The sequence below is a fragment of the Zingiber officinale genome, chromosome 6A (assembly GCF_018446385.1).
Source record: "Zingiber officinale cultivar Zhangliang chromosome 6A, Zo_v1.1, whole genome shotgun sequence".
Taxonomy (NCBI): domain Eukaryota; kingdom Viridiplantae; phylum Streptophyta; class Magnoliopsida; order Zingiberales; family Zingiberaceae; genus Zingiber; species Zingiber officinale.
In genome coordinates this window covers 119,139,279-119,167,134 of record NC_055997.1, presented here as the reverse complement: position 1 = coordinate 119,167,134, position 27,856 = coordinate 119,139,279, and the positions used below count along the sequence as shown (strand labels likewise).

Genomic DNA, 27,856 nt, shown 5'->3' with positions numbered 1-27,856 from the left:
TTTATTTCATATGGCTCCTCCCTTCTTTCTGTGAATAGTACTAATGGAAATAATCCATGAAATTCAAATTTGACTATTCTCATTATGAACTGAAAGGAGCTAGTATTTTTACAAGAAATCTCTAGCCAGCCTTCTTGCAAGAGGTTTTTTATTAACACCAACTGTATTAGTACTAGATGGAAATGGTAACTCCAACAATTTCTTTGTCCTCAACACCCCCTATTTCCAGGAATTAGTCACTTCAACAATCTTTGATGGTTAAATGGATACCCAAAGTACGAACGAGATGGATGTTTGTTGTCCCAACCATTCTGGTTAGCCCTGTTGGTCCCTTTGGAAGCCGGCAAGAGGGGAGGGGTGAATTGCCCTACAAAAATTAAACCAAAAATCTTTCTCGGATATTCAACTAATTAACAGACACTTGTAATAATCAAAATAAGAGACTAAATTAAAAGATCAGACATAAGAGGGTTTACTTGGTTTGCAATCATAGGATTCCTAATCCAAGGCAAAGATGACGCACTATCTGATTCTCCTCTGAGCGGAGTAGCCTCTTACAGCGTTGATAGTAAAAGAATAGAAAACACAGAAAGAAATGAATTACAAGTTCGTTGATTTGACTGTGCAGATCAATGCTATATTTATAGCACTGGTCGGGGCGCCCCGAATGGGTTTCGGGCGCCCTGGGGGATAAAATTTTATCCCCCAACGATCAGATCACGTTTGACGCGATCTTGGTCAAAATCCAGGTCCGGGCGCCCCGGACTGCTCCGGGCGCCCTAGAGCCCAAAGTCAACAACGTTGACTTTTTCGTCTCCGGTTCAGCTCATCTCGGTCCGGGTCTTGTTTGCTCCGGCTCCGCTAGCTTGGGTGATCTCGACCATCAGGAATAGGGCTCACCCGAACCCAAGTTCCAGTCTTTTCCTCGAGCAGCCTTCCTTCCCGGTTTTTCGTCCCTCGAACGCCACGCACGTTCCTCTCGTCCACCGGTGTACTCTTCCACGGTCACCTCGTCCCTCGGACGCACCGAGCACGTCGACTCTCTCCTCGTGCCGTCCTTCTCGTTAGCCGCGTCTTCCGCTCGACTTTTTGTGTTTCTAAGCTCCTGCACACTTAGACACAAGGGTTAGACAACGCATGACCTAACTTAACTTGTTTGATCACATCAAAACACCTTGGGGTTCCAACAAGCCCCGATACCGATAAGGATAAGGGTAATTTATAACAAAATTTTCATGTTGTTGATTCCTATGTGTAGTGCTTCTTCCCCTATGCTGCCTATTGGTACTAGTGGAGTAGGATTGACTCGCAATACGGAACCCATAGGTGTAATATTTCGCTAAATACTAAAATCAACAATTGAAGCATCCGAGGCTGCATCAATAGAGGATACACGCGACAAAAGAAATTATTTTATCTAGAAACTTCACCTTCACCAAGCGTGGGTTTATTTTAATAATTTGGGGGTTTCTATCTCGAACTATGTCTCTTTTTAATACTGAACCTAAAAAAAAGAATCAAATCGCATAATCTCTGTAATAGGTAAATGCCTTTGTTTCTCCGGAAGTTGTCAGAATTATTCGTAATAAGATATTGGTCACAATTAAAGAGGTCTTATCAATAAAATTTGAATTTATCTGAGATCTTGGCATAATTAACAATCCATTCTATAATTCTTTTCATTACCCTTAGGGTAAGGGGAAAATGATCCCACAAACTAAAGGAATTGTACTGATCCGGTGGTAAGAGCCCGAGACCCCCTAATGAGGGGTCAACGCCACGTGGAGGTCAAAGGGCCAGGTGGTCCGTCGAAGAAGGGTGAGCCGACCGGACTCATGAGAAAAGGGCAGGCCGATCGGTCTGCCAGTAAACATCTGATAGTAAAAGGCGCCCTGACAGGGATCGGGGTTCCGACGCTCAATGAAACAGTAAATAATGACCGAGCGGAAGGCCTAAGAGAAGGCAGGACGTAATGGGCGCGCCGCCCGGCCGGCGCAGGGAATTAGGGCCGTTCGGACGGCGCTCTTCGTCTAGCCGGCCGGACGGACGTCCTGGCCGGCGGTGGGTAAATAGGGACAGGAACATCTGCTGACAGCCGTCAAGTCGTATGGCTAGACCATACTCCTAGTCTGACAACGGGGTGTCCTGTTGTCCCATCGAAGGCGCGATGGGATTGTTGCAGTATGGCGTCAGGTAAGCTTTCTGACAAACATATACCGAGGTATGGGCTGCGGACACGTACGCGCCTCGGTGAGCGTGTAGAAGCTCTTTCACCGCTCTATATAAGGAGTCGCAGACTTCACCGGAGGTACGCGTTCTACAAGCTTTGGAGCTACTTTTTCGACCACTTGCTTACCTGACTTGAGCGTCAGAGGGTCGCCGCCGGGAACCCCTTCCCGGCCTGACTTCTGTGCAGGTTCGCCGGAGCTTCGTGCCACCAGTCGAAAATCCACGCCAGCAGCCGGAAGCGCCACGTGCCCAGCGTCCGTTGATTCGGCATTCGGACAGGATCATGTACAGTACGAAATAACATAAAATAAAAACAGTCCAATTATAAAAAAAAGATGTGAACCTTTTGTTTGGATTGGACAAGGAGAGATATGAAATATTGAAATCAGATTTGATTTCATTCGAATTTCGTAATATAACAACGAACGGAACTATAATAAATATTTCATCTAAGTTGAATAATTGAGGATTGTACTGTGGATTCTGATAATTCGAAAAGTTTTTATTTTGTTATGATCCAAAGAAGAAACAAAAAAACAAAACTGATACTTACCTTAGTCTAATCCATTTTTTATAGAAAAATTATTTCATTTTGTTTTTTGTTTGCATAACATGCATATGTCATGTCATTCAATTTAAATATAAAAATACACGGGATGATTCAATAATTTGTATTAGATCTATGGGATAGCTAATGAGCTAAATTTTTGTTGAGAAATAAAAAGTTTTATTTGATTTGAAAGGAATTTTTCCTATGGAACTATTCATCAGTCGCGTTTGTACTGCAATAATATGAATGACTCGCTATTCACTATTCACTCAGTTTCTGGTCAATAATAAGATTATGTAGGAGAGATAGCCGAGTGGTTCAAGGTATAGCATTGGAATTGCTATGTAGACTTTTGTTTACCGAGGGTTCGAATCCCTCTCTTTCCATTTATCTCAATTCACCAACATTACTGAATCAAATCAAATACCATCATCTCAACAAGAGGGCCCTTATTTGATATAAATTCTCAATTCCTAATAACATGACTTTGATACGTAAAATACAAATATCAGAAAAAGAAAGAGCAAAAAATATTACCGCTTGTTCGTTTGTGATAGGTGAATAATAAAAATTCAGACCAAGACCCTTAGATCTATTTATTTTTATTTTGGCGAAAAAAAACAAAATTCTATGAATTTTTTCCTTTTTATTTTTGTGAGGTTCAAGTCTGACGGGAATAATATTCTACGACTAACAACTCATTTACTTTCAAACCAATCCATTTACTATCTACTATTTGATTTACTACTCCTTTATATTGGAATGAGTCAAAAGTCAAATGTTTTGACAATTCCTCGTGAGGGATAAAGAAATATAATTTTTAATCAGAGTTTTCAATCTTTGTTTATCCTTCGTAGTAATAATATCTCTCAGTTTACAACGATAACTTAGTATATCCACTATACCACCATTAACTAAAATATGTCTATGGTTAACTAATTGCCTGGCTTCAGGAATCATCGAAGCTATACCCAATCGGGAAAGGATATTATCCAAATGCATCTCAAGTAATTGTAGTAAAACCTGACTTGTTGACCCTTTGGCTTTTCCAGCAATATGTGTAACGCCCACCCTCCCACTGCTTAAGGAGGGACAGGGTTACTTAATTACATACGTGCATACATATAAAATCATGGCAGCGGAAAACAGTTATTTAATTTTTTTCTACACTAATCATAATGCTTATCATACTGAACATGTGGGCATACTAGTATTCATGCATACAACTTAATTAATACCAACTATTTGAAACATGATTCATGATATCATAAGCATACTAGCATGAAACATGAAGAACATAAGTGCATAACTATCCATACTAGTTAAAGTACTATCAAAGCATAAAGACAACACATGGTTCATATGCAAACTTAGAACATAAAAACATATAGCAGTTTTCTTCCACCGTGCCATTGCCACACACACTCTTGCCTTCCTGCTGCTCCTCTTAGTTTAGCCATTCCTTTCCTTTTTATGCAGTACAAGGAAACATAAAAACTATAAGCCCATAGGCTTAGTAAGTCCCTTTCCTACTTACAAAAACCATGATTCATGCACGAACATAAAGTGATAACATGTTCATTTGGTAAATCATAACATAACATGTGAGAGCATAACACAAAGTCATATCATATCATGTGAGAGCATAAACAATAAGTCATATCATATTATGTGAGAGCATAAAATCATATCATAACATGTGAGAGCATAATATAAAGTCATATCATATCATGTGAGAGCATAAGATCATATAATATCATGTGAGAGCATAAACAATAAGTCATATCATATCATGTGAGAGCATAAAATCATATCATAACATGTGAGAGCATAACATGATCATATAAGCATCATAGACATATTTCAGGAGCATCTTAAAGAAACATAAAGGAAACCATATAACATGAATTTGTAGATGCAAGATGTTCTTTTGAAAACATGTATCATGAAATGAGTATATGCAAGATGTCCTTTTGAAAACATATATCATATACATACTTAAACATAATCTCAATATGAGGGCCCGGCTTGTACCACATACATACATAAATGCGCGCATCCTAAATAGATCCAAGGTAGCAAATCTTGAACCTACTAGGAACTAGGTCCATTTCATAGACTATCGACCTAGGGGCAACTTAGGAGCCCATCCCTTTTACTAGGCCCGTTTCATAGACCATCGACCTAGGGGCGCTTGTGGAGCCCACCCTTGGTACAAGCCATACAAAGTAAAATAGCATGTCATATCATAACATATCATGTTCTTGTCATATCATAACATTTCATGTTCTTGTCATATCATGAAGAGTGCTCTTGATCCCAACTTAAGGAAAGCATCTCTTAGGCTTTTCATCTTACATAAGCCTTGCATAAACATAGCATGATGGCACCAAGTGTACATAACATATAGCATATCATAAAAACATAACATGATAACACGAAGTGCACATATCAATTAACATGGTGACATAAAAATTCATATCATATCATAAGAGTCAACATCATGCATAATTAAGGTTTTTGAAACTTCTTACAAGCCCTAAATCATGCTTGGCCGAAACATATAAACATACATCATAGATTTTCAAACAACATGGAGACATGAAATCAACTACCTAAGTCCTCATAATCATTAATCATAACATGTAAGACCTTAGGAACCCTAGGTAGCTTCTTAACCTCATTCTTCTTATCTTGGCCGAAACATGAAGGCATGTTTTAAATTTTTCCTTTAATCAATTTAAAGCATGAAACTTTTGCAACCTACATAGCATAGCAAGTGAGTCCTTTGGTAACCATAAGTGAGGTTCTTACTCTAATATTCAACCTTGGCCGAAACCTCAAGGTGGTATTTCTAGGTTTTTCATACAACATAAGCCATGGAAATTTAACCTAACATTGCATAGGAAATCATACATCATGAGAAAACATAAAACAAGTATAGTTTAGGTCTACAACTTTCTCTAAGCCTCAAATTCAATCTTGGCCGAAACCTAAAGGTAAGGTTTCTAGGTTTTTCATGCAACTTAAGACATGAAAATTCAATCTAACATTGTATAGAAAATCATACATCATGAGGAAGCATAAAACAAGTATAGTTTAGGTCTACAACTTTCTCTAAGCTTCTAATTCAACCTTGGCCGAAACCTAAAGGTAAGGTTTCTAGATTTTTCATGCAACTTAAGACATGGAAATTCAATCTAACATTATATAGAAAATCATACATCATGAGGAAGCATAAAACAAGTATAGTTTAGGTCCACAACTTTCTCTAAGCCTCTAATTCAACCTTGGCCGAAACCTAAAGGTAAGGTTTCTAGGTTTTTCATGCAACTTAAGACATGGAAATTCAATCTAACATTGTATAGAAAATCATACATCATGAGGAAGCATAAAACAAGTATAGTTTAGGTCTACAACTTTCTCTAAGCCTCAAATTCAACCTTGGCCGAAACCTAAAGGTAAGGTTTCTAGGTTTTTCATGCAACTTAAAACATGGAAATTCAATCTAACATTGTATAGAAAATCATACATCATGAGGAAGCATAAAACAAGTATAGTTTAGGTCTACAACTTTCTCTAAGCTTCTAATTTAACCTTGGCCGAAACCTAAAGGTAAGGTTTCTAGGTTTTTCATGCAACTTAAGACATGGAAATTCAATCTAACATTGTATAGAAAATCATACATCATGAGGAAGCATAAATAAGCATGGTTAGATTTCAAAATATTGCCCTAGACCTTGTGTTCATCCTTGGCCGAAACCTAAGGTAAGACTCTAGGTTTTGTTTATACATCATGTAGCATGAAAGCTTAACTAACAACCTATAATAGATCATGTATCATGAAGGTGCATAAACAAGCATGTTTAGATTTTAAAACATTGCTCTAAACCTTATGTTCATCCTTGGCCGAAACCTAAGGTAAGGTTCTAGGTTTTGTTTACACAACATGTAGCATGAAAACTTAACTAACAACATGTACTAGGTCATGTATCATGAAGGAGCATAAATAAGCATATTTAGATTTTAAAATTTTACTCTAAGCCTTGTATTCCCTCTTGGCCGAAACCTCAAGAGTGAGGTTCTAGACTTTTTGTTACAATATGAAGCATAAATTGTAAACTTGACAACCATAAGCGACCACAATTCCTTATCTTGGCCGAAAGTTGCAAAGAAATCCCTAAGTTTTTCAAACAACTTTTAAACATAAAGCGTACGAGAACTATTGTACTGCAGGTGAGGGAATACTTACATCTCTCGCTTAATTCTCTAAGAGAAGTAACCTTGGTTGTGAAGCTTTTCCTAGAGAGAAAACCTTTTTGCTTGGTTCGGCAATGGTGAGGAAGAAGGAGCTTGGTTTCGGTGGAGAGGAGGAGGGAGGAGGAAGAGAAGAAAATGAAATTTTCTCCTTTTATTCCACATGAAAGGAAGAAGGAAAAATAAATTTTTCCTTTCCTTTTCTTTTACTCATTCTAAATGAAGGGAGGAAGTAGAACTCTCTTTTCATTGTAAGAAGAGGAAGGAAACTTGGACTTCTCCTTCTTAGTGAAGAGAGCATTCACTTTCCTTACCTTTAACCATAATTTCCCTCTTTTCATATTAGCACACCCTTGTTGGGGCTACTGGTTATAACATGGAACCACTTATTAAGAGGTCCAAGGTTTAATCCTTGGTCATGCCTCTTTTTAGTTCTTTTTATTATATCTTTTTTTTTTAAAAGAATAATCCACATGAAACCTATTTAATCATGTATAAATTCATGTAAAATTTTGAGGGATCCTATGGGTGTTACAATATGCACATATTTAAGCAATTGTCGCTCTGTTAGACCATAATGAAACTGCAATTTCTGTTTTTCTTCTAGATGAATACGATATTGCGATCTTTTACCAGAACGTAATTGGTTTTTAGGATCACTTCTGGAACTAGGTCTTTTACTAGTTAGTCCTGGTAAAGTCCCCAAACGACGTATTATTTTGAAACGAGGTCCTCGGTAAAGAGACGTAAAGACTCCTTTTTCATCTGATTGAAATTTCATTGTTTAAGATTAAACAAAAATGAAAACTAAACTCTAAATTAAGACTGAACTAAATGATAAACAAAGCAAAGCTAAATTTATTGAAATACTACAAAAAAAAAAAAAAAAGAAGTTAAAATAAATTGTATCACTATCCATATTTTTGGTATATATGTATATATAATTTCTATATTCTATATATAAATATAATTTTAAATTTTTTTGTATATATAGGAAGTTGTGATTACGTTTTATAATTTGTTCTTTTATGATTTGTTCGGTAGAAATAGATCTAATTCTTTCAATATGTTATTTTTTATTTATAGTTACAAATTACCATGCAGTGCATTTAAAGGCTTGAATTAAGTTATTTACTTCATCATTTACTTGTTTATGTTTTGTTTTTGGACGAGCATCAAGTGAACAAGAGAGCATAATGTGGAGCTAAATCTCTTCCTAATCTTTAAGTAGCTTGTGGCCTCAAGCTACAAACTTAACTCAAATTTTATGTTGCTAAAGATTGTTTGATAAAACAATTGAATTAAGTTAAGTTGACGTGTCCCAATAAATCAAATTGTTAAAATTTGATTTGATTTTTTTTTTTTTTATGAATTTGGTTTAAATTTGAATTGAGATTTGATTCTTTTATATATTATTGAGCTTAATTTTAATTGGATGATTATTTAAGATTTTTTTTTATATTTTTTAAGTTCATTTGGATGGTTATTAAATTTGATATTTTAAAATTATTTGCTTTGTTTTTAATATATTTAAGAGATTTATGAACGAATATGATTCAAAAGTTTTATAGACTATTTATAAAGATGAGAAAAAAATTCAATAATATACCGTAACTCCGTTTTGAACTTTAGATATCTAATTAATGCGTCAATGAAAATTATTAATAAAGTTTGAAATTTTTTTCGATGTAAAAGAAAAAATGTCATTAACGTAATTTCATTTTGAGCTTCACCAAAATTAATTAGTAAATGGTGTAGATTCTTAATAAAATAGTAAGATGTTCATAAATTGTTCATAATTAAATTATGTATATACATAATTTTATATATTAAATAAATATAAATAAACTTCTAATACTAATTAAATTTACTAACGAATATTAAATTTTACAACCCTAATAGGAAGACCAACTTGATGAGTTACTAGTCGTAAGTCGGCCCACGGGTCGGGTCCTAATCGGATCCAACCTAGGCCCGTAATCGAGTCAACGAGATGGTTACCTGATGACCTGGATTATTGGACCGGAATCGTAACCGGTCTGATAGTGGTTGGGCCCGTTAAGATTTAGACCCCTAATTAACCATTGATTCTGAGGTTTTGTTTATATATATAGTTGTTGGAACCATCGGTTACCGGTGACTCCGACCGTTGAGTTGGGGGGGGGGTTTGTATTTATTGTAACAGTTGAGATTATTTTACCATTTTTTATTAATGACTACAATTTAATATCCATTACTCTCCAAACTTTATAAATAAGAAGCTCATTTCATCATTTCCACATCATCTTCTTTACTATCATTCTTAATTCCAAAATTTCTACACACTTCGACTTCAATTTTACATGCTTCGACTTCAATTCTATTATGGAAGGAGGAGATTCATCAACTCGATCTCGGAGGGGGAAAGAAATAATCAATTTGAATGAGAATCACGATATTCAAATTCAATTTACCGATGATGAGATTGAACAACTTCCGACACCCGACACACAAAGAAGTATTGATGACAACACTCCTAAGGTCCAGGATGCTTCTCCTTCATAATCATCTATTTTTATTAAACATTTTGAGAATATCACTCTTCCATCCAAAGAATTGTGTGCAAAATGTAAGTATTGCAAAACTCCCTATAAATTCCAAGCGAGCGTGGCTATGAGTCATTGAAATAACACGTCAAAACAAAGCACTCAATGGGATATAAAATCAAACGTTCTCAAATGCAATTGTCCATATTTTCCTCAACTAATGAAGGTACTGATTTCGTTTATTTATGTATTCTGATAATAAATTAAAAGAATCGTTAGCTAGATTTTTTTTATTGTCGAACATCTTTCTTTTAATTTTGAGTCTAAATGTACTTTTGAAGATTTTACTAAAAAATCACTTCATACATTTGTTAAATGTATTCTTTGAACAATACTTACTTCGTATAATTAAAAAACTATTAACGAAAGGGAAAAAATAATTAAAGAATTTAGTAAATTAAATAATAAAGTTCATTATGTTTTGATATTTGAAAACAATTGATAAACACATTCATATATGAGTGTCACTTGTCATTGGATCAATAACTCTTGGCAAATTTAAAAACGTTTGTTAGCCTATAGAGTTTTTGAAAAATCGTACAATGTTAACAATATTTCTCAATTTTTTAAAAATATGAATTAATTTCTAAAATATTTTTAATATCATTTGATAATGCTAATTTTAATACAACAACTTAGATTTATATGTTAAACTATTATTAGTGGTTTATTTTGTTTATAATTATTAAGTATGTCATATTTTAAATTTATGTGTTTAAGATAGATTAAAACTTTTAAAAAATCATACTAAACCCATTAGAAATGTTATTTCTTATTTATGGTTGTATTCATGTTTTCAATTATTAATTTTTTTTCAATACAGAGAATTATTATTATTATTTTGGACAAAATTACTAAGAATACTAATATATATTTATTTTCACACCAATAAAATATATGCAATAGTAGTTATGAAATTTTAAAAGTATTGAATGATTCAATCCAACAACTTTTCTATATTTATATTCTACTGCTCATTTAGTTTTAATGAATTTTTATAATATGGTGTTAGTTTTAAATGAACATACTACTAATGAATTTTTATTTTCTTGAATATTAGCAATGAAATTAAAATGAGAAAAATATTTATATATATATATATATATATGAAATTTATTTAGTTGTATTTATTTTAGACCTTAGATTAAAATTAGAAATTGTATAAGACATATTAGAGAGCTTTTGATTTGTATTTTTCATATGGTTTTCTATTTTTATTTTCTGAGAAAATAGAAAATGAGTTTGATTTGTATTTTCCACGTTCATTTTCTAGAAAAAGAGAGCGCATTTTCTAAGAAAAGAAAACTATGAAAAAATTATTTTTTAAAAAACTAGAAAATATGATTTTTTGAAAATGAAAATAAAAATACAAATAAACCAAACGCTTCCTTAGTTTTGTATTATGATGTTTTAATTTAGATTCTTCTTCTCCTGATGTTATTAATATTGTACATAATATCCAAAATTATTTATATGATATTTATAAAATTATAATATATAATATATATATTAGAAATTAATATATCTAAAACACAACATATTAGTACTAGTAGTAGTAATTCACAAAAGAAATTTTAGCTTATCAGTATTAATCGTTGTGTCGAAGGTAATATATTGGATAAATGATGATCTACTTTCTCTCAACTCATTGGAAGTCCAAACATTATTTGATAATTGAACGAGAACTGAAAAAGGAATCCTATGAATGACCTTGATATTGGAACAGGAAGTGGAAATGTGAAACAACACAATTTCAAAAGGTAAAAGGATAAAAAGATAATCAAAATATGTAACCTTTAATTCTCTATACTCTAAGGGGATACGTAGGCAACTTAAAGATTATAAATCTTTCTTTATATTTTTAAATAAATTTATAATTTTACTTTTTTTTTAAATTAAATAATTTTGAACCATGGTAAATCATAAATTAACTGTTCTAAATCTAATCGTCTTAGACAGTTAAAATTATATAAGGATTGATTTGTTAAGAATCATCTAATCGATTGGTCTGAACTGTCGATTTTGAACCATGGTAGGATAACTGTTAGAGTAATATCCCTTGATGGAATTTAATGTATGTGAACTGTGGTCCTGCCCTACAAGTATTGCCCACTTTCATCCTTATTCCGTATAAACAAGTTACATTAGACTCGTATTCCTGTTGGCTAGTGGTGGCAGTGTTCTTATTTGAATCAAACACAAAATCATTATGAACTATATATATATAGGACAAATGTTGCTTTGATTCTAAGAAGAAAATTTAGAGAGAGGGAAGAAAATGATTGATGTTGCCAATAGACTCGACCAATGCCCTTTCTCGATCATGGGAACTCAAACAGCTTTGGGCTGAATGACCACGTCAAAGGCATGCTATAAAGGAGCCTGACTCAGCTGACTTTGTCAAATGTTTACTACTAGCCACCTCTGATGCAGGATCAATACTCAAGTGGTGCCCCTGAGACAATGACATTGGGCTGACAACTAGACAAAATTAACGATACAAACTAACGGTTGTCGCTACCAAAATAATGCGAAGGTTCGGTCGTGTGGTCAATCAAGAGGTGACACTTTGCTTGTGCAATCATCTACGCGTCTCGTTTAGGGCTAGAGTGGCAGTCGATGTGGATCACTTTCTGCTTAGACTTTATAAGCCTTCACAAAGGTACTTGAAAATAAAAATTTTCTTGACACTCGCAAAGGCTATTTTTTTTCGTCTTTCATATTAGAGCTCCTTACACTACTTTCGGTCCTTTTACGTAACTTGATTGCCCCCGACAACAATGACCTCCGACTGATGCTTGTAGGCCCTCAGGCTTCGCTTCTCGGAGGATCTCTTGCGATCAAAACCCTAGAGAAGGTAGGAAAGGAGAAACCTGAGTAGATGAAAAGATACACCGTCAATGATGCTTCAATTCTAAGACATTAGGGAGTGCCCTAATCAAGATTTGGTGCAACATATTAAATCTCAAGCCTCAAGTCTTATGGAGTACAAAGAAGTTGTAAAACTTTTCACTCTCCCACACATCTTCAAGGTCCTGGCGCCTTTTTATGAGGTGCATAATTCAAAACGGATAATGAGCATTGCCTGGACACACTATTTTTAACTCGCTACTTGAGTTGTTGGTCATCTCTCTTTTGTGTGTCTATCCATCATCTTCAGAATTATACTAATGCTAACTAGTGGTGGTATATCACACTATACAGAATTTTTATATCATATAGTATCAAAATTCAAAATAAAAAAACATATAATGATACCGTATCAAAAAATCCGGTATATAAAAACTTTATTATACTAGATTTTTAATATGGTATAAATTTCATACTAGTGTTCCTATTAAATTTCAGTATTGGTATGATATATACTATACCGAAATCTTAAATTTCAACTGATATCAATATTGAAAAGTTCGGCATGGTATAATATGATACCAAAATTCTTGATATACCGTTAATATTAATATCTATATGTTTAGTTTATATTGGTATAGTATGTACGGTGATGTGGGGGTATGGGGGTTTCACATGGAAAATGAGAGGTCATTTGGTCAGGCGACTGCTCTCTCATAGTCCGTCCCAATCTGTCCTCTCCTTTCGTACAACCTCCCAATCCAGTAGAGGGTTGAGCAACTTCACCCCTCTATACCACCGATGCTAATTTTTGCATCATCACTGCTAGAGCCCGCCGGATCCCGATAATATGTGGATCGACCTCCAACAGCACAACCCGACGTTTCTCCTACTGACCTAGACACTGTTGAGTTTTAATTCAAAATATTCCCATTGTTTTTAGTCCCACATTGCTAAGCTAAGAAGCTTAGAAGGCTTTATATATGGAAGTCTTCCATGCTAGCTTAGTCAAGTTAAGGAGGACCTACATGCATGCGCGGGCCAAGCCCAAATCAGGTGGTTTCAGGGGGTTCGAGCGGGAAATCCATAAACCGGGCGCGACGCACGCGATTATCGCGTGCAGGGGGTGCAAATCCCCAGCTCGTGGGCCTCGCGCTTACAGGCGGTCCGATTCGTTTTTGCCAGTCCGGTTTGGTTCTGTCCGCGTGAGGAAAGCAAAGCAGCGCGGAGAAAGCGAAGCGACGTATGCTTTGGTGCATACACTGCTTCGAAGTGTATAAATACTCTTCCTCTGCTCCTTCTCAATTCACTCCAAAAAATAGAAAGCAAAGCATTCCTCTGCTCTCTGCTGTCTTCTTCTTCTTCTTCTTTCCAAGTTCTGAGGCTTGGTTCTGCGATCTGAAGTTGAGTCCGAGTGCGGTGTTCGTCTTGGAGTGCACCTACGAACGGCGCGAGCGGTTGTCGGATCTTGGGAGGATTTTGCCAGAGAGCCTCTGCACCGTGGGCGGCAATCAATTCTCTAAAGACAGTCGGCACGCCCGATGCTTCGACCGGAGATACACAAATTCTTAACCTTACTCTATTACTATTTATTGCATGCTCGTCATTTATTGGTGCAATTATTACTGTATTAGTGTAATCAATTTACTACAATTTTAGAGAATTGATTGTAGCATCAATAAACATAATGAACGATAGGATAACTGGATCTGATGAGGCTAGCGCCCGACTCGAACGATTTTTCGGGCAAAACTTCAGACGTTGGCAATAACGGATGAAATTTTGGCTTACTACGCTAGGGTTATTCTCCGTTATAGAAACAGACCCTCCTTCACCTAATGAAGAGGAACCTGCCAGTAGTGCTTGTCACGCCCCCAAAGGAGTTCCTGTCAGACAAAAATCCGGCAGAACCTCCCCTGTACCGGTGACAATCTGAAGCATCACTACAAGCAAAATACATCAGCCACATGCGGCTGGAATATTTATATACACAACCGCGCAGTTATAATAACAGCCCACACGGCTGGAATGAAACAATCACAACCACGCAGTTATATATATAAAACAGCCCACACGGCTGTACTAAAAACCAACACAGCGGAAAAACGAAAACGGAAAGCCCAATACAACACAATCAACACACTGCTAGCCGGCTAGGCTTATACAACAAATACAACACCCAAAACCATACGATAGCCACACGGCTATACACAAATACAATGCCAAAAATAAGAAAAGAATATACAAAAGAAAACAATCACGATCTTCGGATGTGACGTAGGACCCGGCAGACAGGATACTCCGAGCGACACTCCAACCATCTACCTGAAAACATAAATATATACATGCGGTGGTGAGTATAGGTAACTCAGCGGGTAATAGAAAAGATAGTGCATGGTCTATACATAAAACATGGAGATCACAAGTATACAGTCTCAGTAGGGAATAAAGAATATGACCATACTATCATAATCAATGCATCTGAACCTACCTAACGTAATAACCAGACATAATCATAACTAACCTACAAACTGCAAAAACCGCTGCTGACATAATGGTAAATACGTACCCAATCTGAAATCGACGCAAGGTACAAAGATCGGTAAACTCACTGGATCTGCAACAGATATACCCGTGACACCTGTGCAATATAAGTACGACTGCATATACATGTAAAATAAATGACATGTATGCAACATGGCAACCAAGTGCAACAATCATATCTCAAACAAGTGCAACAACGACAATCACATGCAACTAGTAACTACTGGGCATGTATGCAAATGCAGATGCACCGCGCATCAAATGCAAGAATAATAACTGCGTATGCATGCTCCATGGTCACCCCCGCCACCTCTCTAGACACCACGACCCCTGTATGGCCGAGAGGCTTGGGTCTGTGACGACTGTACTACCCTCCAGCCCACTATATAGTGGTCGAGGCGGACAGTCCGCTAATAGCTATCTAGCTAAATAGCATCAGGGTCCCTGACTGCTCACAACGCCGGATCTCACTAAACCTCGTGACCGGGTGGCACGACAGGACTAGCAGCAACTGCTCCAACTACCACTACCCATGAGTGGCCGAGTGGGCGGTGCTAAACCAAACCAACTGATGACTCTCTCACCACAAGGGAGACAATGGTCATCAGATGCAATGAATGATGAACATGATATATATATATATATAATCATCATCCATGCAACAACCCCAAACCTCATAAATACCTCCATCATGAGTATAATCGTCATGATACCTCCCCGTATCCCACCAAACATATGTACCCGCTACACATGTATAATCAACCAAAAATCTCCAACAATCCCACCAGACACATGTACACAAAAATATAAGTACAATCAACATGTATCCTCCAATAAAAACACCTCAGACCCGTGTATAAACCATAAACACACAATCAACACAACTCCTCCAAAAGTACATAGTCAAACCCGTGTGTACATACAACATGCAAAAGTAGGGTCAACATGATGACTCCTAAAACACATACCAAGCTACACACAATCCACATTATATACCCAATCAGCATGGTAATACTAACAGCCCAACAATCCCTATAAGACATACTCTACACGTGTCATCACAACAGAGTAGATATCAAGAGTGGAGACTGTATCAGAATTAAAGAGATCATCACAAGGGTCAAGCATAAGTATCATGCAGGAAAAACAACAACCGATCATGATATAAGATGAAGCAGCCTAATTCATCCAATAATAACCATGCACTAAGTACAAGAAAAACTACATAGAGGCAAAGGAAGAAATACCCGCCTTTATCTGTCGGTCGTATCAGATAAACCAATCCACGTCGAGACGCTCGCCTCGAATCAAAGTCCTGCGATCACATAATATACTTAGCTAATTACATACGAAGTAAATAACTAAGCAACTTCCCCCACCTAATTAGAATGACCCTAATCAATCATGATTAAGGATTAATCCTCCAACTAACCTTAATCATAATACAACCTAATTAAATTAGGTTATACATGATACATCTCCAAAACTCCTCTAAATCAACACATCATTTAATCCAATACTAAATCTATTCTCTTAATTACCAACCCACCACATAATGATATCAACCACAAAACCTATCATAAGCTTAAATCTCCATCATAAATCCACATCAACCCAAACAACTAAATCATCAACCTATCAACCAAATCATCAAACTACAATCAATCACAAGCTCCAACACTAATCCACACTCATCACAAATCCTTTTAAAATCCACAAATCAATCCAATACAACTTAGATTTACCTTTCTACAAACCATCTCTACTAATCCAAACCAATGTAGAAATGAAATCACCTCTAGAAGTAAAACCTTAATCCACAATAATCCATCCAATCCATATCACAATACTCATAAATCTAAGCAATACAAAAACCCTACCATCCTTTAGAAAACCCAATTTAACAACCTACTGACGGAAATAACAGAGATACATCCATAGAAATTCACTCACCTTGAGATATGGCTACTAATCAAGAGCTCACTGCCCTACCAGCCTCTGTCCGGAAGCTACAAAAGAATGCACACACCAATTCTTCCAAGAATCAGTCCAGAACTGACCTATAACGCTATAAGTTGCCAAAACCCTAACCAACAAGACAATTCTTACCTTAATCAGAACCCCAATTCTTCAACCAAAACCGCAACAGCCGCAAGAAAGGCAAAGAGCAGTGATCAGCATAGAGGAAACTCCACAATATACTGCTCTAATGCTTCCTCAAATCCAAAACAGAAAGATCATCACAAGCGAAACCCAATTACACAAGAAACCTTGAATTCACAGAATTTCCAGACCAAACCTTACCTCAATTGATCACCTACAACTGGTGTCGTGCGATCCACTTCCACTGATGATGATCCAGTTCACCCCCAGCAAGTAGATCGAAGGGGAGAGCAAAAGAAGCTCGATCGGCTGGAAAAGACACGAATCAACCTCTCCCCGCCATGCCCTAGCTCCGCCGAGTCATTGCCTCGTGTGCCAGCACAGCCAAAGAGGAGATCGCTGCGTCGGAGATGGTCGGAGCCATCAAGATCGGGTGACGCTTTCCCCCTGGTGACGCGATGAAGCCGAGATCGCTGGGGAAGCCGTCGGCGTCGAGTCATCCGCGGGCGAGAGAGGAAGAGGAGAAACACTCCACGCATCGAGAGGGAGAAGGAGGAAGAAAGGAGACTCGGTCGGCGTTGGGTTGAGATGCGTCAACGCGATCGGAATGCCCACTGTGCGGTGGCTCGACGTCGCCGGGAGAGGAATCGCCGGAGAGGGCAGTGCGTGAGGGAGAAGGGAGAAGAATCGGGAATAGGGGAGAGGAAATCGGGAATTTAGGGGTTAGGTTTTTAATTAAATACTTAGGTTAGATTTAATTAAGCCCTAAGTTAGTTTCTCAATCAACTCCCTACTTTATTGGGTACCCAAAATAGGCTTCCTCTGTACTCCGAATCCATCCCCTCAAAACGGGTCATACGGACTCCGTTTAAATCCCGAAAAATTTCTAAAAATTCTGGAAAAATCCAATAAGATTTTTAGTCCAATAATATGTATTATTTAATTTTACGGTATTTTACATTCTCCCCCACTAATAAAAAATTTGGTCCCCAAATTTACTAGTCAACTCAGGGATCCACACTCAAGGGTATCATCCAAGTATAACAACTAAACCACATACTCACCCACTACTCCGTCATAACATTATAAACATATCTCCAACTATGACAATCCAACTCCAAGTGAATAGTGGTGACTCTGTGAGCTATGAGATCACTCTGCTCCTACTACTCCCACTCTGCAATCTAGCCAACTGTGGATAAATCAAACACCTCTGAAATCCCAACATCCACTATCATCAAATCCTCCAACATATGTAAAAAGTGCTCAAACTATCCATCAGTCTAAGAGTAAAAATCTATACTAAAGTGAAGCTCCTAATCTAAAGTCTACTATAGCCTCAGCCAAAACTATGAGGTGAAATCGCTTATCTCCATCCAATATAACACTCAGAGATATACCATGAGATCCGGTAATCTCTCTAGAGTATAATCCTACTACTCAATCCAAAAGAATTCGTCCCACAAATTGATGGCTAAGGCGCAAAGTCGTCACCCAACAATGATTACCCAAACCAAATATCCTCTCCAAGTCCTGGATAATCCTACAACAAAATCCGTCATAACATGCTCCCAACTTCACTCCAGTATCCAAATCAACCGAGACAATCCTACTGATCTCCGATGTTCAGCCTCTATTCGCTGACATACTAGACATCAAGCTACAAAATCCACGATATCTGCCTTCATGAAAATCCACCAATAAGAACGCTCCAAATCTCCATACATCAGATGTCACCCGAATGTATCGCACATCCAGATCAATGCGTTTCCTGCAGTAACTCCTCCCGGATAAGAAATGACTCGGAAACACACCTGATCTCCCACGAAAACAAAGAATCTCATTCTCACTACACGAGGATTCTTACTACTGGCACGAGACTACTCTGCTCATGCTATATCGAAACTGCACTAAACCCCAGGTATGATACCTCTGTGTAGGGTGCAAATCCGTCTACACTAGAAAGTACTACTAAGATATGTGCAGCTATCCAAATTGATCTCACAAACATTTATGCAAGAAAATTCCATACCCTTCCTAGACAGTCCGGTCAACTGTATAATGCTGGAGAAACCCTCAACTAATCTCCTATAATATCCCGCCAGACCACGAAAGGAATAGCGAATCTCCGGTATAGACTACGCCCACTCCCAACTGATAACCACCTCTATCTCCTGTGGATCGACCGATATCCCTCTACCAGAGACAATGTGTCCCAAAAACTCGTAAAAGACAATCACAATACGTACTACTAACTTCACATATAGATGTTCCCGTCGAAACATCTCTAGAACTATGTAAAGATAGTGTACGTAATCCACCTCGGACCGAAAATAGATCATAACATCGTCATCAATGGAGACAATGAAAACTGATCTAAACACCCTAAGAATACCAAGTACACTGAGTCCATGAAAACATTTAGCACGGTATGCCTAAATGGTAACACCAAGGACTCATAATGTACGTACAACAGGTTTACTCACTCATAAGGTCATCAACAACAAGTCTGTAATCTAATCACCAACTACAAATCACTAAATCCATAAATATCACACAAGTGCTACTCCTCATGTCTCTATCAACCTCAAACACCAAATAGTAGGCCATCAAACCAAATATCCACCAATAGATCATCAAAAGGCACCCTATCACCACATCTGATCTCATAATGTCCACCAATCACAAATCATCCTCAATATCACTCCATCGTACCAGATAGTCTCCTAAATAAAGATGGAGTCAAAGGAAAATACCTAACCTTCAACCCCTACTACCAACAAATTAAACGTATCCAAAAAGGTCTACAAATCTCATCATCTCATCCTTTCCGATAACCAAATATCCACAGAAAAAGGATATCAATCCAAAGTCAAAGGGTCACACAATCTCCTGACTAAGAATCTACCCATCAAGAAAGTATCTACGCAACTCTCATAATCATCCCCTATATGTCCCTCGACAAATATCGATAAAAAGTCAAACCCTCTAATCTGCGATATAGACTACAATATCTGGTAAAATGATCACGTGGTCAAGGTCTTGAGCCACCTGATAAAGACAATATTAGCTGAGTCGTCTAATCATTGTCTTGTACCCCATCATACTGTGATTGCTCCACCCCGAGGTTCAGCAACCTCCAGCATCGAGCAATGAACACAAAGATAGAGGAACGCTACAACTAAATAGCTGATCAAAATATCCGTCAATTGATGCTCTACTCCTCGAAGATCATCATCTGAAATTATACCTAGTTACGGTCGGACTTCCTAGGTATTACTCAACTAACACCACTTCCTCCGCACCATTGCGGGATATATATCACTAAGTACATCATGAATATCTAATCATATCCAATAGTTCCATGAGTCAGGATCTCCCATGGAACAACGTTAGGCGAGTCTCCTAGTCATCGCCTTAACATCCATCATACTAATGAAAGAAGTAGATAACTACTCTCTCTCTCCAAACACCTCAAGGAAATCACTAAGTGATGCCCTGATCTCCAAAAACATTCTCTACTTCTTCCTTCACGTGGTACCGGGTCACGTAAAGGTTAAGCAGCTAATTTCAACTCTCTCATGTCGGTACAAATCATATATCCAAATGTACTCTCCAACTCATACACCCCAGTAATAGATGTATCTCATAAGTGTTAAGCAGGCAACTTTACACTTTTCCACCTCAATGGAGGTATCATATCCAACTGTACCTTCTAAGTCATCCTATCATGTACAGACAATCCATGGTCAAAGTCCCCATGGAATAGGATATGATAATCCTCTACAAGCTAACCAAGCCGACAATGGTATACGGCAAGTCAGTCCATCCCATGACGGTACCAGTCATGTACTCAAGTGTATCTCCCAAAATACCTAACCAAGCACAAATAACCCCAAAGATCAGAATATCTAGAAATAGAGTATGACGATACCCTAATGATCGAACTGCTAAATAAATCGATCGTCGACTAACTGATCTAATAAGGGTAAATCAATCCTCGTCAAAAGCAACTAAGGTAAAATCGATCCACCACTACCCAAGTCAACGAGGGTAATCTACACACCTAACCAACAGGAGTAAATCAATACTCTACTAATCACAACAACAGGAGTACGAAACCAACTAAGATTAATCAAACCACAACTGCACAAGTCGATGAGGTAAATCAATCCTCAACATGAGTAAATCGGTACTCTACTAACTAAGTCAACATGGGTATACAGATATCATCCACTACACAACTAATGATAACCGAGACTAGTATGAGACTCTAACTCTCAACCAACTAGTAGTAACAGACACCAAGACTACTAGTAGTATGATATGAGGAAATCCCCTGAGACTGTAAATCCTTGATCTCCAGTAGGTCAACCGTGATCAGTGATTGACCCCACACATGAAATGTATGGTACAAACAAATAGGCAAGTACTAACAAGAGAACACTAACACATGTCATAACTAACTATCATGGACAACAATACATATACCAACAGTAGTATATGATAACAATATGCAAATATACCTCCTATAGCCTGGAGATGTCCTGCTGCTGCCTGGTCCCAAAGCCCGAAAAGTCACATCAAGAAAATCGAATCACGAAATCCAAAACACGAATAACAGGCATCGTACCTGCTTTGATACCAAAAATTGATATCAGATAAATCTCGAAAATCTAAAACAAAACAAAACAGAGATCGAACCTGGCTCTGATACCACTTAAATTGTCACGCCCCCAAAGGAGTTCCTGTCAGACAAAAATCCGGCAGAACCTCCCCTGTACCGGTGACAATCTGAAGCATCACTACAAGCAAAATACATCAGCCACATGCGGCTGGAATATTTATATACACAACCGCGCAGTTATAATAACAGCCCACACGGCTGGAATGAAACAATCACAACCACGCTATACTAAAAACCAACACAGCGGAAAAACGAAAACGGAAAGCCCAATACAACACAATCAACACACTGCTAGCCGGCTAGGCTTATACAACAAATACAACACCCAAAACCATACGATAGCCACACGGCTATACACAAATACAATGCCAAAAATAAGAAAAGAATATACAAAAGAAAACAATCACGATCTTCGGATGTGACGTAGGACCCGGCAGACAGGATACTCCGAGCGACACTCCAACCATCTACCTGAAAACATAAATATATACATGCGGTGGTGAGTATAGGTAACTCAGCGGGTAATAGAAAAGATAGTGCATGGTCTATACATAAAACATGGAGATCACAAGTATACAGTCTCAGTCGGGAATAAAGAATATGACCATACTATCATAATCAATGCATCTGAACCTACCTAACGTAATAACCAGACATAATCATAACTAACCTACAAACTGCAAAAACCGCTGCTGACATAATGGTAAATACGTACCCAATCTGAAATCGACGCAAGGTACAAAGATCGGTAAACTCACTGGATCTGCAACAGATATACCCGTGACACCTGTGCAATATAAGTACGACTGCATATACATGTAAAATAAATGACATGTATGCAACATGGCAACCAAGTGCAACAATCATATCTCAAACAAGTGCAACAACGACAATCACATGCAACTAGTAACTACTGGGCATGTATGCAAATGCAGATGCACCGCGCATCAAATGCAAGAATAATAACTGCGTATGCATGCTCCATGGTCACCCCCGCCACCTCTCTAGACACCACGACCCCTGTATGGCCGAGAGGCTTGGGTCTGTGACGACTGTACTACCCTCCAGCCCACTATATAGTGGTCGAGGCGGACAGTCCGCTAATAGCTATCTAGCTAAATAGCATCAGGGTCCCTGACTGCTCACAACGCCGGATCTCACTAAACCTCGTGACCGGGTGGCACGACAGGACTAGCAGCAACTGCTCCAACTACCACTACCCATGAGTGGCCGAGTGGGCGGTGCTAAACCAAACCAACTGATGACTCTCTCACCACAAGGGAGACAATGGTCATCAGATGCAATGAATGATGAACATGATATATATATATATATAATCATCATCCAAGCAACAACCCCAAACCTCATAAATACCTCCATCATGAGTATAATCGTCATGATACCTCCCCGTATCCCACCAAACATATGTACCCGCTACACATGTATAATCAACCAAAAATCTCCAACAATCCCACCAGACACAGGTACACAAAAATATAAGTACAATCAACATGTATCCTCCAATAAAAACACCTCAGACCCGTGTATAAATCATAAACACACAATCAACACAACTCCTCCAAAAGTACATAGTCAAACCCGTGTGTACATACAACATGCAAAAGTAGGGTCAACATGATGACTCCTAAAACACATACCAAGCTACACACAATCCACATTATATACCCAATCAGCATGGTAATACTAACAGCCCAACAATCCCTATAAGACATACTCTACACGTGTCATCACAACAGAGTAGATATCAAGAGTGGAGACTGTATCAGAATTAAAGAGATCATCACAAGGGTCAAGCATAAGTATCATGCAGGAAAAACAACAACCGATCATGATATAAGATGAAGCAGCCTAATTCATCCAATAATAACCATGCACTAAGTACAAGAAAAACTACATAGAGGCAAAGGAAGAAATACCCGCCTTTATCTGTCGGTCGTATCAGATAAACCAATCCACGTCGAGACGCTCGCCTCGAATCAAAGTCCTGCGATCACATAATATACTTAGCTAATTACATACGAAGTAAATAACTAAGCAACTTCCCCCACCTAATTAGAATGACCCTAATCAATCATGATTAAGGATTAATCCTCCAACTAACCTTAATCATAATACAACCTAATTAAATTAGGTTATACATGATACATCTCCAAAACTCCTCTAAATCAACACATCATTTAATCCAATACTAAATCTATTCTCTTAATTACCAACCCACCACATAATGATATCAACCACAAAACCTATCATAAGCTTAAATCTCCATCATAAATCCACATCAACCCAAACAACTAAATCATCAACCTATCAACCAAATCATCAAACTACAATCAATCACAAGCTCCAACACTAATCCACACTCATCACAAATCCTTTTAAAATCCACAAATCAATCCAATACAACTTAGATTTACCTTTCTACAAACCATCTCTACTAATCCAAACCAATGTAGAAATGAAATCACCTCTAGAAGTAAAACCTTAATCCACAATAATCCATCCAATCCATATCACAATACTCATAAATCTAAGCAATACAAAAACCCTACCATCCTTTAGAAAACCCAATTTAACAACCTACTGACGGAAATAACAGAGATACATCCATAGAAATTCACTCACCTTGAGATATGGCTACTAATCAAGAGCTCACTGCCCTACCAGCCTCTGTCCGGAAGCTACAAAAGAATGCACACACCAATTCTTCCAAGAATCAGTCCAGAACTGACCTATAACGCTATAAGTTGCCAAAACCCTAACCAACAAGACAATTCTTACCTTAATCAGAACCCCAATTCTTCAACCAAAACCGCAACAGCCGCAAGAAAGGCAAAGAGCAGTGATCAGCATAGAGGAAACTCCACAATATACTGCTCTAATGCTTCCTCAAATCCAAAACAGAAAGATCATCACAAGCGAAACCCAATTACACAAGAAACCTTGAATTCACAGAATTTCCAGACCAAACCTTACCTCAATTGATCACCTACAACTGGTGTCGTGCGATCCACTTCCACTGATGATGATCCAGTTCACCCCCAGCAAGTAGATCGAAGAGGAGAGCAAAAGAAGCTCGATCGGCTGGAAAAGACACGAATCAACCTCTCCCCGCCATGCCCTAGCTCCGCCGAGTCATTGCCTCGTGTGCCAGCACAGCCAAAGAGGAGATCGCTGCGTCGGAGATGGTCGGAGCCATCAAGATCGGGTGACGCTTTCCCCCTGGTGACGCGATGAAGCCGAGATCGCTGGGGAAGCCGTCGGCGTCGAGTCATCCGCGGGCGAGAGAGGAAGAGGAGAAACACTCCACGCATCGAGAGGGAGAAGGAGGAAGAAAGGAGACTCGGTCGGCGTTGGGTTGAGATGCGTCAACGCGATCGGAATGCCCACTGTGCGGTGGCTCGACGTCGCCGGGAGAGGAATCGCCGGAGAGGGCAGTGCGTGAGGGAGAAGGGAGAAGAATCGGGAATAGGGGAGAGGAAATCGGGAATTTAGGGGTTAGGTTTTTAATTAAATACTTAGGTTAGATTTAATTAAGCCCTAAGTTAGTTTCTCAATCAACTCCCTACTTTATTGGGTACCCAAAATAGGCTTCCTCTGTACTCCGAATCCATCCCCTCAAAACGGGTCATACGGACTCCGTTTAAATCCCGAAAAATTTCTAAAAATTCTGGAAAAATCCAATAAGATTTTTAGTCCAATAATATGTATTATTTAATTTTACGGTATTTTACAGTGCTACCTTAGAGAGGTTTAAGCAAAGGGATTATCTCTGCCATGGGAGAATCCTGTCTGCCCTCTCAGACGCACTATTTGATGTGTACTGCTCAACCTCTTCAACTAAAGAGCTGTGGAAATCTTTGGATAAAAAATACAACTCCGAAGATTCTAGTTTTAAAAAGTACACTGTGGCAAAATTCCTAAACTTCAAAATGGTTGAAGGCAAATCTGTGATTGAGCAGACACATGAATTCCCAGTCCAAATTCATGGTCTTGCTGAAGGAGATATGTCATTACCTGAGAAATTTCAGGTCTTGTCTATCATCGAAAAATTACCTCCGAGTTGGGAAGATTTTGACATGACTCTTAAACAACGGAGAGGTAAAATCTCTCTAGAAGATTTGATGATTGCCTTAAATATCGAAGAAGAACATCAGAAGCAACATAAAAATGATGACACAAGAATGCCTATGGATTTTATTCCAAAGGCAAATGTAGTAGTCTCATCTGACAAAAAGAAATTCAAAAATCAGAAAATGAAGAACAAGATGAAACCCAACTCAAAGGTTCAAAAAAAAATTGGAACCAAACCTAAGCCTTGCTGGGCATGTGGACAGGTTGGACATTATGCCAAATTCTGCCCTAAGCGAAAGGACAAGGAGAAAAACCAAAACAATGCGTCCAACATCAAGGCACAAGCAAATGTCGTGATTGCTAGGGACGACACCAGCAATAGGTTTGTTACCTTCAAACTCGAACTAAACTTGATCTATCAACTCAATGAATGGTTAGTTGATACAAGTGCTAATGTGCACTGTTGTGCTGATTGCTCTGCCTTCCTTACTTATCAGGTAATTGATGGCACTTCCGTGACCATGAGAAACCATTCTACAGCCAGCGTGTTCGGGATAGGACAAGTTGACCTGAGGTTCACCTCTGGAAAAGTCCTGTCACTGCAAGAGGTGCATCATGTTCCAGCGGTTCGTCGAAATTTGATTAGCAGATCAAAGTTAGTCCGTGCTGGTTATGAGTTGAACTTTAAATGTAATAAAGTTGTAATATTACATTTAGGAACCTTTATTGGAAAAGGTTACCTTAATGAAGGTTTATTTAAACTCAATGTAGAAAATGCTACCTTAAATAAATCTACTGATATTGCTTATAACATTGAGTCTTATGATATATGGCATGACAGATTAGGACATGTCAATTTTAATACCGTGAAAAGGATGATGAACCTTGACATGATTCCTAAGTATGCTATAAATGATAAGAAAAAATGTGAAGTTTGTGTGCAATATAAACAAACTCGAAAACCCTTCAAATCAGTTGATAGAAATTCTGATATTTTAGAATTGATCCATACTGATTGTTGTGAGTTTAACGGTGTAATAACGAGAGATTATAAAAGATATTTCATCACCTTCATTGATGATCACTCTCGTTATTGTTATGTTTATTTGCTGAAAACTAAGGATGAAGTTTTAGATAAATTTATGATTTTTAAATCTGAAGCTGAGAATCAAACAAACAAATCTATTAAGAGGTTAAGGTCTGATAGGGGTGGAGAGTTTACCTCGAACCTGTTTCAAAAATTTTGTCAAGATACAGGTATAATTCACGAGGTAACTGCTTCATATAGTCCTTAATCCAACGGTATAGCAGAACGAAAAAATCGAACCCTTGAAAATATGATTAATTCCATGTTAGGCAGTTCCGGGTTACCCAACTTCATGTGGGGGGAGGCTTTATACACTACATGTCATGTGTTAAATAGAGTCCCCATGAAGTCAAGGGAGAAAACCCCATATGAGCTTTGGAAAGGCCAGAAGACAAGTTTGAAATACCTTAAAGTGTGAGGGTGCCTTGCAAAGGTACTAGTACCTGAACACAGAAGGAAAAACCTTGGTCTAAAGACCGTAGATGGTATCTTCTTGGGTTATGCTCAAAATAGTATTGCATATAGGTTTCTGATTATTAAATCTGAAATTTCTGGAATAGATGCAAATACTATTGTAGAACTTCGTGATGTTATATTTTTTGAGGATATATTTCCTATGAAGACGAGAACACCTCAATCTATATCTGGTAACCAAACTAGAGATATACCTGCTTCCGTAGAGACCCCATTATCCGTAGAAGGTACACCATCCTCAAGTCACTCTAGACTAGATGAATCTAGAGAGTGTACAGAATTGAGAAGGAGCAAGAGACAACGTGTGTCTACGGATTTAGGCCAGGACTTTATCACCTATAATATAGAAGGTGACCCTGTGACATATCGAGATGCTATGGCTTCTCCTGAAGCTAAGC

At 37.9% G+C, this 27,856-nt stretch overlaps 1 protein-coding gene and 1 non-coding gene across 2 annotated transcripts; one reads left to right on the top strand and one right to left on the bottom strand.

The window, feature by feature from the left end:
* Nucleotides 1–44: 44 nt before the first annotated feature.
* On the bottom strand, nt 45–27,673 carry LOC121995229. The gene is made up of 3 exons (XM_042549018.1): nt 27,653–27,673; nt 1,175–1,346; nt 45–331 (listed from the first exon to the last, which is right to left on the bottom strand). The coding sequence occupies exons 1-3, from the start codon at nt 27,671–27,673 to the stop codon at nt 237–239; spliced, it is 288 nt and encodes a 95-aa protein (XP_042404952.1). The 3' UTR covers nt 45–236.
* TRNAS-GGA lies at nt 3,079–3,165 on the top strand. The gene has a single exon. It is a non-coding gene; the product is annotated as a tRNA-Ser (tRNA).
* Nucleotides 27,674–27,856: the final 183 nt, after the last annotated feature.

Bases quoted from the DNA above. Each gene is read 5' to 3' on its own strand.
- LOC121995229 (XM_042549018.1), bottom strand. From the start codon at position 27,673: ATGGGGTCTCTACGGAAGCAG. The intron at 1,347-27,652 runs GTATATCTCTAG...TGTTGATTTTAG, and splicing joins TGGGGTCTCTACGGAAGCAG to TATTTAGCGAAATATTACAC. The intron at 332-1,174 runs GTGTTTTGATGT...CGGCTTCCAAAG, and splicing joins GGGCTTGTTGGAACCCCAAG to GGACCAACAGGGCTAACCAG.